Source organism: Xenopus laevis, chromosome 5L (genome assembly GCF_017654675.1).
Source record: "Xenopus laevis strain J_2021 chromosome 5L, Xenopus_laevis_v10.1, whole genome shotgun sequence".
Taxonomy (NCBI): domain Eukaryota; kingdom Metazoa; phylum Chordata; class Amphibia; order Anura; family Pipidae; genus Xenopus; species Xenopus laevis.
In genome coordinates this window covers 66,366,453-66,386,264 of record NC_054379.1, presented here as the reverse complement: position 1 = coordinate 66,386,264, position 19,812 = coordinate 66,366,453, and the positions used below count along the sequence as shown (strand labels likewise).

Below are 19,812 nucleotides of genomic sequence, written 5' to 3'. Positions count from 1 at the left end.
ATATTTAGACAGAATGTGAAAAAGCTCACACAGCTAGATGGCCGTTGTTTGAAAATGAAGAACACACTGGGCAAACAATGCCTACAAGGTCAACGTATACACTACTACAGCAGTGGATACGGAATATATTATTGCTGCTTGAAAAACGTCACTCAGGTGGTGTTTCTGGAGACGGTATTATTATTGATATTTAGACAGAATGTGAACAAGCTCACACAGCTAGATGGCCGTTGTTTGAAAATGAAGAACACACTGGGCAAACAAATTGAAACAATGCCTGCAAGGTCAACGTATACACTACTACAGCAGTGGATACGGAATATATTATTGCTGCTTGAAAAACGTCACTCAGGTGGTGTTTCTGGAGACGGTATTATTATTGATATTTAGACAGAATGTGAACAAGCTCACACAGCTAGATGGCCGTTGTTTGAAAATGAAGAACACACTGGGCAAACAAATTGAAACAATGCCTGCAAGATCAACGTATACACTACTATAGCAGTGGATACGGAATATATTATTGCTGCTTGAAAAACGTCACTCAGGTGGTGTTTCTGGAGACGGTATTATTATTGATATTTAGACAGAATGTGAAAAAGCTCACACAGCTAGATGGCCGTTGTTTGAAGAACACACTGGGCAAATAATGCCTGCAAGTGCACTACTATTGGTGCACTACTATGAAGAACACCAAACAGCAGTGTACACGTTAAAGAACAGTAAGATAAGTAAAATAAAAAAAAATTATATGTATATTAAAAAAAAAAAAATTCTAGGGTTGGTGCTGCTGAACTACTAGGAGCAGCACAGTAGCACACCAGTCCCACTCCCCAACACTGCTAGACTAATAGCACTGGGCTCTTATAGTAGCAACTAGCAAAGTAAAAAAACAAAAAAGAAAATAAAAGCAGTCCTTACAAGGACTATTGGGTTATTACAGCAGTCAGCAGATGAGATCAGAAGAGATCAGTGCCCACAGCAGGCAGCTACATACAGAGCACTGCAGTAGAAGGTAGATTACTAGCCAGCAAAGCTACCTAACCTAAAATGTCCCTCAAATCCCTGCAGACTTCTGTCCCTCCAATACAGAGCAGTATCAAGTAGATTACTAGCCAGCAAACTTACTATCAACTGTCCCTCAAATCAGTGAAATCACTAACAGCTCTCTCCCTACACTAGCTCTTCCAAGCACACACAGGCAGAATGAAAAAACGCTGCAGGGCTTCAGTTTATATATGGAAGGGGAGTGGTCCAGGGGGTGTGGGGGTGGTCCAGGAGGGAGAGCTTCCTGATTGGCTGCCATGTATCTGCTGGTCTGGGGTGAGAGGGCAAAAAAAAGCGCCAGGTAAGGCGAACCCAAAATGGCGAACGTCGCGCGACGTTCGGGAACATTCGGCGAGCGCGAACACCCGATGTTCGCGCGAACAAGTTCGCCGGCGAACAGTCCGCGACATCCCTACTGGCGAAGTGTTGCGATGTGCGCGAAGCCATCCATGGCGAATTTTCGAATTTGCCCCATAGACACAGGATCTATGCCTGTGCCCTTACAGGGATGAGAGCAAGGGTTTTGCATTACTTCCCTACATTTGTACTCCAGAGTGACTGAATTTTATTGTTACACTAATTACATAGTAGTTGAGCTACAGCTAACTCCTCAGATTCCAGGTTCAGTTCAAGTGTTACAGGAGTATGTGGACCAACACACATACTCACAAAGCTCACAGAAAATATCTTCGTTTTGCCTTCAAAGATCAACATGTCCAGTTCACGTGCCTTCCCGTTGGCCTCAGTCTTTTGTTGGCTTCATTCATGGAAGAGGCTCTGAAGTTCAGAGACAGAGCAATTTTAGCACTCCAACAATTCGATTGGGTCATAAATTTGGAAAAGAGCAGTCTACTTCCTTCACAAAGGATGGTCTTTTTAGGGGCAAATCTGGACAATTCAAAGAACACTGGAGAGTTTCAGTAAGATTGTTCATGTCGATCCTGGGTCTCATGGCATCCACAATTCAGATGGTAAAGTGGGCCAGGTGGCACATGAGACCTCTCCAGCAATTATTTATGAAGAAAAATTCTTCAAGGCAGTTGAAGTTGAATACTTGTCTACAAGTTTCAGAAGACGCCAAAAACAGTCTGGACTGGTGGCTAGATTCAGGAAATCTGACTCGGGGTATGGTTCTTGTAAGTCCTCCATATGTGATAATTACAACCAACGCTTCAGAGAGATGCTGGGGTGTGGTGTTAGAAGGCCGCTTTGTTCAAGGTCATTGGAGTCTTCAAGGCTTCTCGTCAAACATTTTGGAGTTAAGGGCCATAAAGGAAGCCTTGCTGGCCTTTTCAAGAGAAGTGCTTCAATTGAAGTAGACTCTCGCACACCCGTTGTACAGATATTTGGCTTTGCTCTGTGCACAGTGAATGGAGGATACGGCAACCTCCCAGTAAACTATATAGAAAAGACCACACTAGCACACGAGACTTTGTGTCTGCAGGGCAAGCCCTTGCAAAAGTTTTACTACGGTGGTGCAATGTTTCAGGGCTCCGCCACCACCGCAGTAAAACTTTTGCAAGGGCTTGCCCTGCAGACACAAGTCTTGTGTGCTAGTGTGGTCTTTTCTGTATACTTTTTAAGAGAAGTATCACAGGGCTGGGTAAAAATTCAGTCCGACAATGTCACAGCAGTGACTTATGTACAGAAGTAAGGGGGGACCAGGAGTGCTCGGCTTCTGAGGGAACTGGCTCCAATAATGTCTTGGGCAGAAGAGAACCTGGAGGGTCTGACGGCTTTACATATTCCAGGCAGTCAGAACAGAGAGGCAGACTTTCTCAGTCGAAATACCTTGCAGCCAGGGGAGTGATGCCTTCCAGTTTTTCAGGGTGGTAAAAAGATTTGGAAAACCAGAAGTCGATCTTATGGCCACAGACTAGAATCACAAATGCAGCAGGTTTTTCTCCAGGATTCCATGTCCTTTAGCGGAAGCAGTGGACGCACTCCTCCAGGATTGGAGGGGGACATTCAGCTCTGGTTATAGCCATAGTCCCTTATTGGCCAAGACGGCCTTGGTTTCTGCTCCTTCATCATCTGGCAATATAGCCACCTCTAAGGTTGCCTCTCCATCTGGATCTGCTGTCCCAGGGTCCATTATTTTATAAGGAAGTAAATCTCCTGTCCCTGACAGTGTGGAAATTGAGAGGCAGGTTGTCAGAAGATGGTTTCCAAGGCGACCTTTTGAATTTCCTACTTAAGTCTCAAAAGGCCTCCACCTCTGCTCAATATTATAGGATCTGACATTTTACAGGGCAACCCTTTCTAAATAAAAAAAAAAGTGGTATAAAGGTGATACCTTTATTGGCTAACTAATATAATCATAGCTTTCAGAACATTTTAGTTCCTTTTCAAGCTGATTACAATGAAGCTGTGGTGTTCTGTGGTACATATACAACATCAGCTCATAGTTCAAATGACCAATAAAAAGGAATATCAATCTATGTGTATATCATGTCCATATCCAGACATGTTGGTATTTCTGACCTGGTGTAGTCCTTTCTTAGTCCACATATTTAGCCATAAATCCAAGGTTTAGTCCCTTCTTCAGAGAATTGAAAGTTTCCATTCATTTGTATTCCCACACTTTTCTTTCATTATCAGTTTTGTCTGGAAGTGTTTTGTGGAATTTGCAGAAAAACACCAGTTTGATCCGAAAGTTCCCAAAGTCCAACATGTAGTCCAATTCCTGTTTGCGGGTTTCCAGAAGAAACTCCGCATTGCCTGCGTTGTCTGGCCATTCCTGGGTAGAAGAGCCTCTTGTTGGCCTCTTGTCATCTGCAAGGCTGCTAGATGGGCATCTCCCTGTAACTTCGTTCGTCATTATAAATTAAATGTTATGTTGTCTCAGGATGCGAAATTTGGGAGAAAGATCTTGCAATCTGTATTAATTCTAAATAAAAGTTTTGTTCAGCAATGGTCCCTCCCTTCTTGAGCTTTGGGAAAGCCCATATTGGTGAATTGTCTGCCATGGGGGACTTCCATGGCAGCATTCACCAACTTCCCTACCTTCTCCTGGAGCTTGTTACTAGACAGGGAATGCTGGGAGGAGGGGATGATTTAAACCTATCATTAACATTTCCGGTCCAGTGACCTGATAGGCGGGATTAACCCATGTTAGTGAATGCTGCCATGGAAGTGACTTGGAAATAGAAATTACGGTGAGTATGAAAAAAAAAATTCTCTATTTTGTCATTAAAATCTATCTTGGCATGCACTAGTTAGTTACACTATTATATATTCTGTCCAAGTTTTTTTTTTTAAGTACTTAATTCTGTAAGTAGCTTTACACATACAGTCATGTGAAAAGGTTTGGGAACCCCTCTCAGCCTGCATAATAATTTACTCCACTTTCAACAAAAAAGATAACAATGGTATGCCTTTAATTTCCCAGGAACATCCGAGTACTGGGGTGTTTTCTGAACAAAGATTTTTAGTGAAGCAGTATTCAGTTGTATGATATTAAACAAAATGTGAAAAACTGGCTGTGCAAAAATGTGGGTACCCTTGTCATTTTGCTAATTTGAATGCATGTAACTGCTCAATACTGATTACTGGCAACACCAAATTGGTTGGATTAGTTTTAAGCCTTGAACTTCATAGGCAGGTGTGTCCAATCATGTTGTGCTTCTGTTTGACTCTCCTCTAAAGAGTGACAGCATGGGATCCTCAAAGCAACTCGCAAAAGATCTGAAAACAAAGATTGTTCAGTATCATGGTTTAGTGGAAGGCTACAAAAAGCTATTTTAGAGGTTTAAACTGTCAGTTTCAACTGTAAGTAATGTAATCAGGAAATGGAAAGCCACAGGCACAGTTGCTGTTAAACCCAGGTCTGGCAAGCCAAGAAAAATACAGGAGTGGCATGTATGGAGGGTTGTGAGTGGTTACAGACAACCCAAAGATCACCTCCAAAGACCTTGCTGCAACTGGTGTATTTGTACATCGTTCTACAATTCAGCGCAATTTGCACAGAAAACATTTGTATGGCAGGGTGATGAGAAAGAAGCCCTTTCTGCACTCATGCCACAAACAGAGTCACTTGTTTTATGCAAAAGCTCATTTAGACAAGCCACAGTCATTTTGGAACAAAGTGCTTTGGACTGATGAGACAAAAATGTAGTTATTTGGTCATAACAAACAGTGCTTTGCATGGTGGAAGAAGAACACCACATTCCAAGAAAAATACCTGCTACCTACTGTCAAATTTGGTGGAGATTTCATCATGCTATGGTGTTGTGTGGCTAGTTTAGGGACTGGGGCCCTTGTTAAAGTCGAGGGTCAGATGAATTATTCAACCCAACCCTATCAACAAATTCTTCAGAATAATGTTCACGCATCAGTCTCAAAATTGAAATTACACAGGGGTTGGATATTCCAACAAGAAAATGACCTAAACACACTTCGAAACCTACAAAGGCATTTGTGCAGAGGGAGAAGTACAATATTCTGGAATGGCCGTCACAGTCCTCCGACTTGAATATCATCGGAAATCTATGGAATGATTTGAAGCAGGCTGTCCATGCTCGGCAGCCATCAAATTTAACTGAACTGGAGAGATTTTGTATGGACGAATAAGCAAAATTACCGCCATCCAGAATCCAGACAAAGGCTAGAGGAGGCGTCTAGAGGCTTACATTTGCAAAAGGAGGGTCAACTGATGTAATATCTCTGTTGGGGTGCTCAAATTTATGCACCTGTCTAATTTTGTTATGATGCATATTGCATATTTTATGTTAATCCAATAAACTTTGTCACTGCTGAAATACTACTGTTTCCATAAGGCATGTTATATATTAAAAGGAAGTTGCTACTTTGAAAGCACAGCCAATGATAAACAAAACTCCAAAGAATTAAGAGGGATTCCCAAACTTTTTCATATGAATGTAAGTGTGTCTGTTACATGGATGTCATACATTTGTTAGACAGATTGCTTGTTAAAATGTACAGAATGGAGTTTTTAATATAGTGACATCCTTTTGTGCACTAACCAGATTTTGTTCTCATTCTTTAATAGAAATAAGTAATTTGTATATTTTTTATCTGTGTATATGGTCACAAATACTTATATACAATGAGAGACATTCATTCTGTGTACTAGGGATAGTTTTGTATACAGAATTTATTTGGGACAAATGGCACCCCATAGAGATTTGGCCTAATCAGAGCAATTTTTAGCAGGATTCGGTTTCGTCCTTAACTGAATCCAAGAGCCTGGCTACCCGAATACAAACCCCATATACAACAAAAAGTTTGCCATACACACATTGGCTAGTTCCGATCACATGACGGCAATTTCTAATGGTGCAATGGGTTTTGGATTTATTTTGTTATTCATCCTAATCCAGTAAGGAGGATTCAGAGATTTGGGTGAATATAAAAGAGTTGGGTTTGGTACATCACTAGACAGAACACACCTGTCCGCATTGGGAGTTTTATTAGCCTGCATCTGGGATGCAATTTTTTGATGACTTATGCCATTCAAAATGGCAAGTTGTTTTTAAACTTAAGTTAAACAGATTTCTTGGAACTTTTTACCCATAGATGAAAAAATATACCTCTAGTAAGATAGTGGGAATTGTAATTTAGTAACCAGAAAGATTTAGTTTAAAGGTCCCTGATCTGAAGAAGCTTACATGTGTGTGTGAAAAAAATTCCTATGTTTCTATCATTTGATGGTAGGTAAGCAATTAATCTTTAGCTTGTTTTATCTATTTCATGTTAGCACAAAATGGTTTGTGTGTGCTTTATTCCTTTTTCCACCACCCACTCACCAGCTTTAGTTTCCATCCCTGAGTTCTACATCTGTTCAAATGCATGTGAGCCCATAGCCTGTTCATCATATAATATCATTTCAAGAATTTTTTCCGCTAACCCTCTTAAGACTGTCAAAATATAGTGTTATTTTCACTCTTAAAATAGGTTAGCTGCTACCTTAACATATACATTATATCATGAATACTCTTTCCATTGTCTTGTTCAAGAATAAAGAGACCTATACATTTTGATGAGGCTGAGCTAATCATTATAGTAAATCATTGGCTAGTATACTAATCCAAACCAATGTGTGTGTGCGTGTATACACACACATACAATGTATTTGTTAAAAAAAAAAAAAAGCCCCTCACACATGCTTTTTTTTATTTGTATAAATGTTATTACCACAAGAGGAAGAAGCTGCAAACCTATTATTCACTTTTGCAGTCTCCAACAGTTGATTCACTGAATATTTCAAAAATATTTAAGTCTTTTTAAGTCTTTAAGTCTTTGATTTGAAAGCTGATCTATAATCCCTAGCATAATTCAATTTTGAGACTTTAGCTATCCTTTATATATTTGGTGTTATATACTATTGTTAAAAGTATCTGGGCACCTGCTGGTGCAACATCTCATTCTGAAAGCAAGAATTTTGGTTGCTTTTCTCCACCTACAATTCCTAAAGTATGTGTTAAAATCTATCAGGTTTGGTTATAAGGCAATGCAATATGTGTAGCTCTGCCTTCGGTCTCATGCCTTTATATGGTCATGGAACTCATTGGTAACATATAAGATCCTTATATTTTAAGACTTAGGTCTGTGGTTGAACTGATTTGAGAGAACTTTCTTACTCCTCCTATAACTTGCCCTCTTCTCCACACATTTGACATTATTTGTAAAGTAGAAATTACATCTTTACTATTCAACTAGTTTGTGGGATTAGATAGTGGCCTGAGTTAATGAAAGTATTCATTTGATTAGTGCATTCAAAATCTTTAGGTAAAGTTTTATATTCCATTTAAATGTATAGCTTCCACATGGTAAGTGTTTTTTGTGGCTCTAAACCACTGCTGCTTGGACCATGACATGTCAACAGTAACGTAAGTAGGGGGCGCGGGGCCCGGGTGCAGGTCGTGCAGCTGCCCACTCCCCTCCGGAAGAGATTTTTCAGTGGATTCGCATTCGGCCCTGAGGGGGTATGGGCCCTGGTGTGATCGCACCCAGAGGACCCCCAGTAGTTCCGCCAATGCATGTCAGGGAATTTGTAGGAATCTGAGCAGACATTATGCAACCTGGGCATAATTTAAGGGACAGTTCTACAAGCAGGAGCAATAGAAGGGTGAGTTGCATAAATGGACAATTTGTGTCCATAAAGCTGATCTATAATCCCTAGCATAATTCAATTTTGAGACTTTAGCTATCCTTTATATATTTGGTGTTATATACTATTGTTAAAAGTATCTGGGCACCTGCTGGTGCAACATCTCATTCTGAAAGCAAGAATTTTGGTTGCTTTTCTCCACCTACAATTCCTAAAGTATGTGTTAAAATCTATCAGGTTTGGTTATAAGGCAATGCAATATGTGTAGCTCTGCCTTCGGTCTCATGCCTTTATATGGTCATGGAACTCATTGGTAACATATAAGATCCTTATATTTTACAACAGGGGGTATGTTATTCACTTTATATCTATTGTTGTCTGCTCACAGGGCAGGCAACAGAATGTTTGGAATCACTCCCTATGCCATTGCATAGGATTTCACGGACACATGCAATGGATGCATTTAGTAACCCCCCCCCATTCGAAAGCTTGTAATGAGTCAGAAGAAAAAGCAAAATACCTACCTAAAGGTAAACTACTCCTGTAATTAGCACATTCTAAAGCTGGACATATACGGGCCCATAAAAGCTGCTGACATGCAGTGTCGGCAGCTTATCGGCCCTGTGGGTGTGGCCCTCTGACGGGCTTTCCCTAGGGCCACAATCAGATCAGCCCAATATCATCCACCTCAATGTGGGCATATCGGGGAAGAGATGCACTCATTTGGCAAAATTGCCAAACGAGCAGATCTCGACGGGTATGGCCACCTTAAGAAAATGATAAAAAAACCTTGCATGTTAAATAAATTGCCTGTGCCTTATTTTTCTTCTCTGTTTTTTCTTTCTTCTGTTACATTGTGTTAAAGCTTATTCTCACATTAATCTGCTATAAGTAACACATAACTGTACTTTCACATTTCTGCAAACTGTGAAATCCAATAAATGCAGATTTGCTTCATTGTATTTTTCAAAATGCAAAATAAATAAAAAAAACAAACAAACAGTGAAGGGGATGAACCAGGTGCCAGTGCTGTTTTCTTTTCTTTGACCAGTATTTCTTCTTGTAGGTTTTCTCTCTGACCATTGAATCTATAATATAATACATTGATTCCTGTTGAAATGACAAGTGAATTCTGTGTTTTTATAGTTCTTTATTAGTTATAGATATTGTTCATATCATTGATTTTCTAGATGTCGGCCTGCTTATCCCAACCTACGGTATATCCATTTCAGGCTTGTTTGAATATCTTAGCTGTGTCTTGATAGACCAATATTGTGGGATTGAAACTATGTCCTGCAGGACTTGTATATGTAATTGAAAAGATGGTTATTTATTAAAGAATAACCTATAATTACATGGATGAGATCCATTATTCAGAAAATGATAGGCATGCAATTTCCCCTGTATCCTATTTCAACAAACCGTTCTTCAATTCTGACTGATTTAATTTTTATGTGTAGTAGTGCTTAGTATTTGATGGTAACCAAACTAGCATAAATCCATTTTGATGGCAATGCATTCTTGTTGTTTGTTTATTTTTTTAGCAGCCTTAGTTATAGTGTTCCATGTTATGGATCCCTTAACCAGAAAACCCAAACATTCAGGATAATGGATGCAATATCTGTGTTAAGTGTTATATGAAAATGGAAATTACAACTTTGGAAACCTTTGAGAATATTTTATATTGCACCAACATTTTAAACAGTGTCCTATAGAAATGTTATGCGGTTAGGCACGTTTCATTTAGATGTAAAAGGTTGAACTCTATGGATACTTGTCTCTTTTTCAATCTGTGTTACTATGTTATAAGGAAAGAAGGTAGGCATAAATAGCTGTTGTTTTCCCTCAGTTTCTACAGTACTGTAAATATTACTTGGTCTGGGCTTGAGGGCTAATCTGTTTATAGCTCTGCTCAAATAAAACAGAACTAAACAAGCAAAGGCAATTGCTCAAATAGCTAACATATTTGCACTAATGCCAGCACATTTCTGTCTTAACACTCCATCCATATTTCATCACCCCCTTGCTATAGTCAGTTCTCAGTAAATTGACTTAAAGGGGTTGTTCACCTTCCAAACACTTTTTTTCAATTCAGTTGTTTTTAGATTGCTCCCCAGAAATAAAGACTTTTTTCAATTACTTTCCATTTATTTTTTTACTGTTTTTCCAAAATATTGTTGAATGTTCGTGTCTCTGGTGTTTTCAGTCTGGCAGCTCAGTAATTCAGGTGCAGATACTAAACTGTTATAATTTTGCAACATTTTGTTGATACATTTCTCAGCAGCATCTCTGGAGTATTAGCAATTATTGTATCAATTCTAACAGCTGCCTGTAATGAAACCCAGAGATTCCGCTCAGCAAGGTCAAATATAAGAAATGTATAAACTAAATGTATCCATTTAGAACAGGTTTACAGGGTCGGTGAGCCCCCTTCCAGAGCTGCTTCAGAAGGTGAAAAACACACTTGACACTTCAATATTAGTCACACATAGAAAATAGGAAGTCGTTGAAAAAAGTCATTATTTCAACAACTAGCTGTTTGAAGGTGAACCACCCCTTTAACCAGACAACAAGAAGTAAGATTATCCTGAGCTGGACTAAATAGGGGGGAATAAAGCACTTCGAGATGCTACTCCTGTGAGCACTCCTTCAATTTTCCTCCAACAGGGGCAGCGGGCTCTTATGATGTTATTAGAGAAAGTCTATTGCAACATGAGATGCCCGCAGTTGTGGCTAAAGACAAGAGCAGAACTGTTTTGCAGTAGCATCATGACCCTGCCTGTCAAAATGTAACGCTTTTTTTGCATCAGAATTATTGTGCACTAGCCCTTTTATGCTGATGCGTTCCTTATAATTAAGAACAGATAGGATGGTTGATATAACATTTACATATATTGTGATAATGACTTAAAAGACAATGGATTTTGAGAGTAATCAAACAGAGTAGCCACTAATGGTGAGAAGGGTCAAAAGCCAATATCCTTTTACTTATATAACAGATATAAGCCATTTACTATTTTGTTTTTTTAGTTGTCCACAGTGCAACATTTTTTCGGACCTATATTAAAAGGCTTTGTGGATAATTTACAGCCATGTTTGCAAAGTGCAATTTCACATCCAAACACCACATTTTTACTGCATTGCAACTTGCAACAAAATGTGAACATTGTGCACAACTGTACAGAATTCCATTTGACGGAAATCAGATGCAACTGTGTTTAAAATTTCCCCAAGTCTGGATGTTAGAATTTCCTGTGCTTGATTCTTTATGTGCTATTTTCTTTTGGCACTGTTCTCAGTGGGTACCGACTGTGCCCCCCTAATGACGGCCCTGAGTAACATTGTCCTGTGTATTCCAAAGCCTCTGGTAACATTAGCTTTAAACCATGATACGGAAAATACGCTTTCTTGCAATGTATTATGTAGCCCTAAGGACAAGGATGTCAATAAAAGCAACAGATCATGTAGCTACTAGAGTCACAATAGCACATTTCTAGCTACAGGACATTGACAGTGTAATACAAAATATTAGTTACCCTGAATTTGTTTGGCAGGCAAAAAAAAACAAATCACTGTGGTGCGCTCTAATTATTATAACCTCTAGCTGTTAGGCCAATTTCAAACTGGTTGTTTCTCTACTGGTGGAAAGCTGATCTGCTGACTTCCACACTTCAGGAATGCTGAAGTGTGCATTTTCAAACCAATATGTGCTCTGTGAGAAAACTACTCTTCTGACATTGGCATAAACTGTATTTTCTGATCTTTAAGAAGTCTATTAAAGGAGAAAGAAAGCTACTGATGTAGTTTATTCCCAATAGATTAGCCACAATAGTGCAAGATAGATCACTATTTGGTGTGTCGTAACTTCCCTCTCCTCCTGCTTCCTGTCTCTTGCTCACTCGTAGTTCTCGGTTCAAATTACAGAAAAGAGAGTGGAGGTGGAAGAGGTAGGAGGATACTGCGCCGGGTCATGCCAGGCAGGTACAGTAACATCTAAAATTGAAAGTGTTTTAAAGTAATGATAATATAATGTGTTGTTGCACTGGTCCAAGGGTTTGCTTCAGAAAGTCTACTGTAGTTTTTTTATAAACAAGCTGCTGTGTAGCCATTCATAACAGATAATACACCGTATAATACTGAGCTTAGCTATTCAAATGAGAAAAGGCTCAAGTTGCACAGCAGATAGAAGATAAGCTCTATAGAACATAATGTTATCTGTTATCCACTATTTAACCTGTGTCATATAGCCTTTTTTCAATTACAGCCATTGCTACTCAGCAGCTTATTGTTATAAACTAATGTTTCTGAACAGATGAGTTTTATCAGTGCAAGGGAACTCTACATGATATTTTCATTACTTTTTTGGTGTTACTGTACCTTTAATGTATGTAACAAGCCAAATTAAATATAAAAGTGTAAAACTTGCCCCGTAGGGGACAATAAGCCAATTTTATACACATTAAAAAGTAATCTTTAATTCCTTAGGATAATAGATTAGCAGGCAGTATAGTACAGCTATAACACCTGTCTGTTATCTAGAATGCTAGGGACCTGGGGTTTTCTGGATATGGGTATTTCCCTAGTTTAGATCACCATACCTTTAAGTGTAATTTAAAAAAAAAAAAGAATTGTTTTGCCTTCAATAAGGAATAAATATATCTTATTTGGGATCATATACAAGTCTTATTACAAAGAAAAGAGATCATTTTGAAAAATATGAAGTATTTAATTAAAATGAAGAGATGATCTTCCCGTATTTTGGAGCTTTCTGGATAATGGTTCCCAAATCAGCATCTGTTATCAGGAATACTTGGGACTTGGGTTTTAAATATATTTGGATCTTTTGGTAATGTGGAGCTCTGATCACTATCTACTAAAACTCATTCACAGTGTTATTCCATAAAATATGTATTTCTCTCTCTGAATTGCCTTTTTTTCTTACTTAGTATTAGAAAGGAAGATATCTATGAGACAGAGTCGAGAAGAGTTAATACGAAGAGGAGTCCTAAGGGAGATACCAGATCAAGGTGATGTTACCAGTACACCCTGATGACGATTAATAAATTGCTGAAACTGTGGTACAGATCTCTTGTCTCTTGACCAGTCATTTTTGCAGCACAATTTTTTGCAATATGCAATATAGAAGAAAGTTTAAGCAACTGCTACCGGACTCATCCCATCACTAGTTGTCCTATTTTCAGACTCCCAGACTGTCCAGGTCCTAACCACGTCCCATTTGAGTTGTTGTAGCAGAGTGTCCACAGTAGGTGGATTCATGATATGCAGACAGATCAGTATTAAATGGTGTTCAGCAGGTAGTGTCCTTTATTTTAAGGGAATATGTGGACAACCTTTCACTGCTTATTCGCTTTCTTAGGTAGGATCATCTTTGTCTGAGAAATTAAGGTTAGTAAGGTATATGCACCTTTCCACAAAATAGAGTATATATGAAGGTAGGCAAGTATAGTGGTATACATTAGGGATGTCCAATGCATTGTAGCCCTAGTTTGTCCTCACTTGTCTGGACTCCATTTGTCTACATATTATATATATATGCAATGCTTTTCAGACTATTGACACAAGAATGTTTTTTTATATTAATTTAGAGAATATTACCTTAATAATATTGTTTATTTTATTGTTAACTTAATTACTGGAGTTATGTTGGGAAGTGTGTGTGTGTGTATATAGATATATATATAATATCTTTTATTTTCTTAGTCTTTTTGAATATAAGGCTATTTATATGCAAACCACCCTGTTTTGCTGGGAGGTGCAACATTTTTACTGTCTTTCAGTGCTGTCTTGCCTAAAGATTTTAAAATTCTATGATTCTTCCTAGTTTATGTTGCTCAGCATATGCAATTATAGCTAAAACCAGTAAAGTACTATGTTGTGACAGTGCATGACTATAATTTATGTAGTTTTTTTATATTTAATATTAAATTTGAGACATGGGGAAAGTCATACCTTTGTCTTTCCAGTTCCCCAAAGTCCTTTGATAAGATACAACCTCTCTTTATTTGGAGTAATGTCAACACCCTTTCACCAGCTGATGTAACCTTGACAGATCTAAAACCATTTCTGGAGATCTAGTAAAAATTTATCACAGTGGTCCTAAAAATGCATCAAATTTCCTTATTAAATAAAGCTTTGTTTGTCCTTTTGCAACTTGCAAAAATAGAAACACTACCCAGTTACTCATACAGTTACACATTTTCTCTTGTAAGTTGCTATAGATAAAAGGTACACCACCCCCACAAGTCCACACTGACAAGTGTATGTGTAGCAGGTGAAGATATTTATGATTTATTTAGATTTATGTATGCAGAATGACATGTTCCATTTCTTTTTTAGATAGCGATGTTCCTGATAATGTGGGAGAGTCCAATGGTCACACTGTGCCAATCAGTGAGGAACCCCCTAGAGAAAAAAGTCCAGCAGCTGAAAATGGGACAGTAGCATTGAAATCGCATTCTTTAGAAGAAAAAGTGGAAGATCCTACAGGTAAAATATACGTATTTCATATATATATGTATATGTCATCATATCATGGCATGCTATGGGTGATTAGTCCTGTTACAACTTTGCACCCTTTATTACATAACCATGTTGGCCAGAAAGTATAATTTTTGTCTCATTTGAACAGATAACTTTATCTTACATTTGCTGTGTCTCCCACAAGCCATATGGCAAGTTCTAATTGTTTGCTGTGTTTCTCTTATGCCATTTGGCAAGCTCTAAATGTGGGAATCCAGGTTATACTTGTCCCATGGACCATTTCACCCATTTCAACTGTGGATTTGGAGAATAACCTCCTCTAACTAGAGTTGTAGTCATGCCATATTTTTTTAATTTTTAATGATGGATTTAATGGTGTAGGGTGCTCAAATTTTAGTATATATTATCCTAGTTGTTTCTCCAGATCTTTATTATATATTTATTTTGATTGTGACTCTATTTCTGATATGTTTGCTAACAAAATTTGGGCCTTTCCAGGAATATGTGTAAAGTATTTTGAGGTCATATTTTACTTTAATGGCACACAGGCGGGTGCCATCCCATTACCTATGTTACTTCTGAAACAAAGTTTCACAACAAAATGGAAGAATACTTGTGTAATTATATATATATTATTTTCAGTTTTTTGTAAATAGCTGTCACCAGGGATCCTAAAACTATGTATATGTCACAAAGATGTGAGCTCCCAACTCCGATGCCCAACTCGTGCAGAAGGGTTCATGGAGTTAAATTAGAGTGGGAAGGTTTAGCTAAGCTCTAGATAAGATGGGAAAGGTTAGCTTATTTTGAAAGGTTACATTCCCAAGCCTAACAAATTGATAAACAAGCACATATTGAACCAATATTGTGTTTCTCATATTGCAATACATTTGGACATTGATTAAGTATCCATAACTGCTATTCAATGGAATTATCCATTATTTTCTTGTTAATTATGAATATCACTTACCTTATACTGCATAACCACATCCATTTTTCTGTCTGTTTAAATGTTGAAAAAATGTATTAACTCTTGGATTGCATTGTCCAGTTGTTTGTGCGATGTGTTTGTTATTTGGGCTCTCTGTCAACTTCTCTCCCTTATAGAGAGACCTAACAACTGCCCAGAGATGCTGCCAACCACTGCTCCATCTCAGCTTAAACAAAAAAAACCTAACATTCCTCCTAAAACTGTAGCAGCTACTGGCAGTCATAAGAAAGTTGATTCAGCTGCAAAACATACTGTAGCAGTACCTAATAAACAGCCACCGGCAGTTCTTCCTAAGCCAACCAATCGAACAACTTACCGTAGCACTGGTAAGTAGCTTCATATTGATGTTGCCTGCAGTGTTGCATGCTTGTGCTTTGCACCCTTAGGAATATGTATTGTGCTCCCATCACCAGCAAAGTACACTCTTTAAAACCTGACATGGCATTTTCCTGTGCTAATTTGACCTCCCTTTTAACTCACTCCTTCACAGAGCAAAATAAAACAACTGGAGCAGCACAGCTCAAAGCTAAAAAAACAGCTACATCTTCCAAAAGTACAACTCACAGTCCAAGCCAGAAAAAAGATGATCCACCCCAGAGAAAAACAACCAAGGGCATCACGAAACAACTTTCTGCCCCACCACCCAAGACATTGAGTCGACCTGGCACCCAAGAAATTGGTGAGTGATTTACATAAAAATTAAGCAGCTTAAAGTTAAATTCATATTGGGATTTATTTTGATATACAACTTGATATAGATCTGTTTAAAGCTGGCCATAGACATACAGATTATAGCCTATGTCGGAAGAACAAATGTCCATGCCAATCTTCCGACCTGCAACTAACCTTTCAGATTAATATAAAGTAGTAAAGAGAACAAATCACAGAATGCTCAGGCTATTAATTGACAGACCGCAATCTTAAGAAAGTTATGTCTGATAAATAGTAGGGACAATCTCCCATTGATATTGTCAGATAAGCAATACATACACACAGAGGTCTTATGGGTGGATGATATAAATCTTTTAACCTGTCCGATCGACTATATGACAAATTGCCCTGGTATGAAAAAAAAATAATTAAATATTCAATAGTAGGTTTTTCATGCATTTTCTGTGCATGTTTTTTCTGGGCATTTATATATTTTCTCCATTTAACCACACTCCATTTTAAAAGCATCTATTTTTTGCACAAGGTTCAAGGTAAAGCTGCATAGTAGTGTATTAGTTAGTTTTGCTCCCTTTTAGCCTTGGGCTGTTTGGTTCAATTCCAGCCACCATTTGCAAGAAAAGGGTTTTGAACTCTTTGATATTACCTGGCATTCTGCAATTATTACTTATAAAAATATTTTCAAAGGACAATAATAACCACAATCACAGTCTAGGCTGGAAAGAGTTTGTGGACCCTTTTATTTACGAGTGGTTGAACCTCCACCAAATATGTTGCTGCTGCTTAGGCTTTTACCATGGTTAGGAAGGGGTTCCTCTTTGGGGCAATGGTACACAGGGCATTTTGTCACCCATGACAAAGCACACTCCCTGCAGGTGGCAAAATTACCAAAAATACCCCTCCACCACAGATGACTGGAATTGACATTTTATAAACAATTAATTGTGGCACAATGCATGTTTGCACAAATAAGGAACTCAACTTTTTTCAAAAAGGTTATTTATCTGCAATGCAAAGGTGTTGTTGGCCGTTTTGTAGACTGCTGGAAGCACTATTTGCTATGGGTTATAAAGCACCCCATCTGCCATTGTTCATACATAACTGCTGAAAAACTCCTGAAAAAATATTTCATGACAAAAATTTGAACTCCTTGTACCTCTCTCTGCTGCAACCTGTCCAGGATCTTAGATTTTGGTGTTGTTTTTTACTTTATTTACATTATTTCAGAAATTCAGACATGCATCAATGTTTTTTTCCATCATGGTGTCCTTCAGTGCATTTAACTAATGCAGACAATAAGACCATTGTGGTTTCAGGGCTCTGCATGGCCAGTAAGCACAAAAAAAATTCATAATAGCCTCAGGTCTTTAAAGAGATAAATGCCTAGGGCCTTAATATGGTAACACAGAGTTGTCTTTTTTGTAAAGAATTTCATTTTCAATAAGCATATTGTCATGTTCTCTGCTTGCTTTAGTTGTTTCTACAAACAACAAAAAAACAGTTGCCATCAAGTCTTCTTCATTGACTCCAGCATCTTCCTTGTCCCACCTTAAATCTAAGCAGCAAGTTCCCAGTAAAACTGTATCATCTGGGACACATAGAGCCAAAAAAGTAGGCAGTACAACTAATTCTATGTCAACAGAAGAAGAGTCTCAACCCACATCCTCACACACACATTCCATAGGCCAAAAGAAAACAGAAAGGACAGACCAGTCATTTCAGAATTTGGACTCTGAAATGCCGGATGTAAACCAGAAGAAACCTGTATCTTCTGAAGAAAACACAAGCCCACATTCCATATCTGCTTTGAAACATGAGGTGAAGGCATCATGCAGCATAAAGATTCCAGAACAAGAAGTCGGCAAGTTCAGTCAGCCAGTCATTATCTGTGATATAAGTGAGCTTCCCCAAACTGGGACAGAGGGCAAAACTAATCAAAAGGGTGTGGACATCCCCAGTGACAGTGAAGAAAATGAATTCAGGTAATCACATCATACTTCAGTGTGTTAAGACAGGCAGATAATTCTGTTTTACACTGTAGGTGTGCTCTTTCTGCTTTAAAATAGTGTGTCCTATTAAATAATAAAGTAGCCTAGTAAATATGTGTGTACATTCTGTATATGTAAAAACAGTCTCTCTAAAAAAAAAGTGCATGGTCTCTCATTTGTAAGAGTTTTGTTAATATATCTAACCTTTCTAATATATCTAATTTATATGCTATGATTCCATGGGTGACGCAAACTGTCAGCAATGTCTTTACACTTCTGTAGCAGGAAAGTAATATTTGGTTCAATTTGAACATACAGTTTACTTGGTAGTTACAGTCTACATAAATAAATAAATAAATAAATAAAAGTCCCCTTCTCCCCCCCCCCACAAGATCAACACCTTTCTTTACAGAAACCTTGTTACCTAATATATTTTGCATGTAGAAAAGAAATCTAAAACTTTTTTAGGGGGTTGACTTAACCTTTCATTACAGCCACACCAGATTCCATATGTTAACATTTTTCATTTGTATCATGTATATTACATAACAGCCAATTTAAATTTATTTCCATTTTCTAAATTTTTTTGCTATTTACAAGTAGTATAAGTGCAATGTGGCATGAATACATTATCACTCCAAAGAAACATTTAGCTGTCCTGTTGGTTGAATTTATCTAATTGGAAATCTCAATGGGTTTCCTATTTTTACAACGTGATATAAAGCCTCTAAAATTCTGTATATGTAGGTCATGTACCTTATACCTCATAGGCTTTATATAGGTTATCATCTTCAAAATCTTAATGTAGGCCACTTACATGACATTCTTAATATAGGGCATAAATTTGACACACTTAATATACTTAATGTATTTACTTTTCCCTGTAGGTCTCAGCCTTTGGAAAGCCAGGAGGATAGCTCCAGCTTGCTAAGCCAGGATGCAATAGATGATACTTCTAACACAGCTATCAATCCTGATTGTGATAGTGAAGGCAAAGAGAGCCAGACTAGTGACTCTGATTCTGATGGGCCCATCCTGTACACAGATGATGACGATGACGATGATGACAGCTCTGAGAGTAAGCAAACCCTTATCCCTCCAATGAAAAGGCAATATGATTCAAATGATTAATCGTTATGTGCTAGTAATGATTAAGCAAGCACTTGGGCATTGCATTATAGTACATGTCACACACTCTAGCCAAAACAGTTACACAAACATGCATACACACTGTAGCCAACACATAACTGTAGGCATGCAAATTACAATTAAAACACCAAGTAACTTATTCTTGCATTTATTCCTTTTAAGTTTCACATTTTAGTGTCCAGTTGCTATATCCATAAAGATACTTCTAAAGGCAAAAACTTTGCAAATGATTAAGTAAATATGTTTGAATAGTATGTAGTAATCATAGTAGAAGTTGTTTCAGTACAACTTCACATAGCATATGCAAACCCAAATGTAAGTTAATCTCCCGCATATATAACACATGCGGCTATCTCGTGTAATCAGGCAAAAATGCAGGTGGAGGCATTTTGAGT

The 19,812-nt window shown here is 37.9% G+C and overlaps 1 protein-coding gene across 3 annotated transcripts in view; it reads left to right on the top strand.

Moving 5' to 3' along the window:
- Positions 1–19,812, top strand: part of LOC108716779 (phosphatase and actin regulator 2) — a 126,661-nt gene that overhangs the window by 89,314 nt on the left and 17,535 nt on the right. For 2 of the 3 annotated variants that reach the window (XM_041562844.1, XM_018263225.2), the window contains exons 3-8: positions 13,066–13,146; positions 14,477–14,626; positions 15,728–15,937; positions 16,102–16,290; positions 17,755–18,262; positions 19,156–19,346. In XM_041562844.1, coding sequence (XP_041418778.1) covers positions 13,066–13,146; positions 14,477–14,626; positions 15,728–15,937; positions 16,102–16,290; positions 17,755–18,262; positions 19,156–19,346 — 1,329 coding nt within the window. The remainder of the gene's footprint in view (positions 1–13,065; positions 13,147–14,476; positions 14,627–15,727; positions 15,938–16,101; positions 16,291–17,754; positions 18,263–19,155; positions 19,347–19,812) is intronic. The other variant, XM_018263226.2, reaches the window with a different exon arrangement.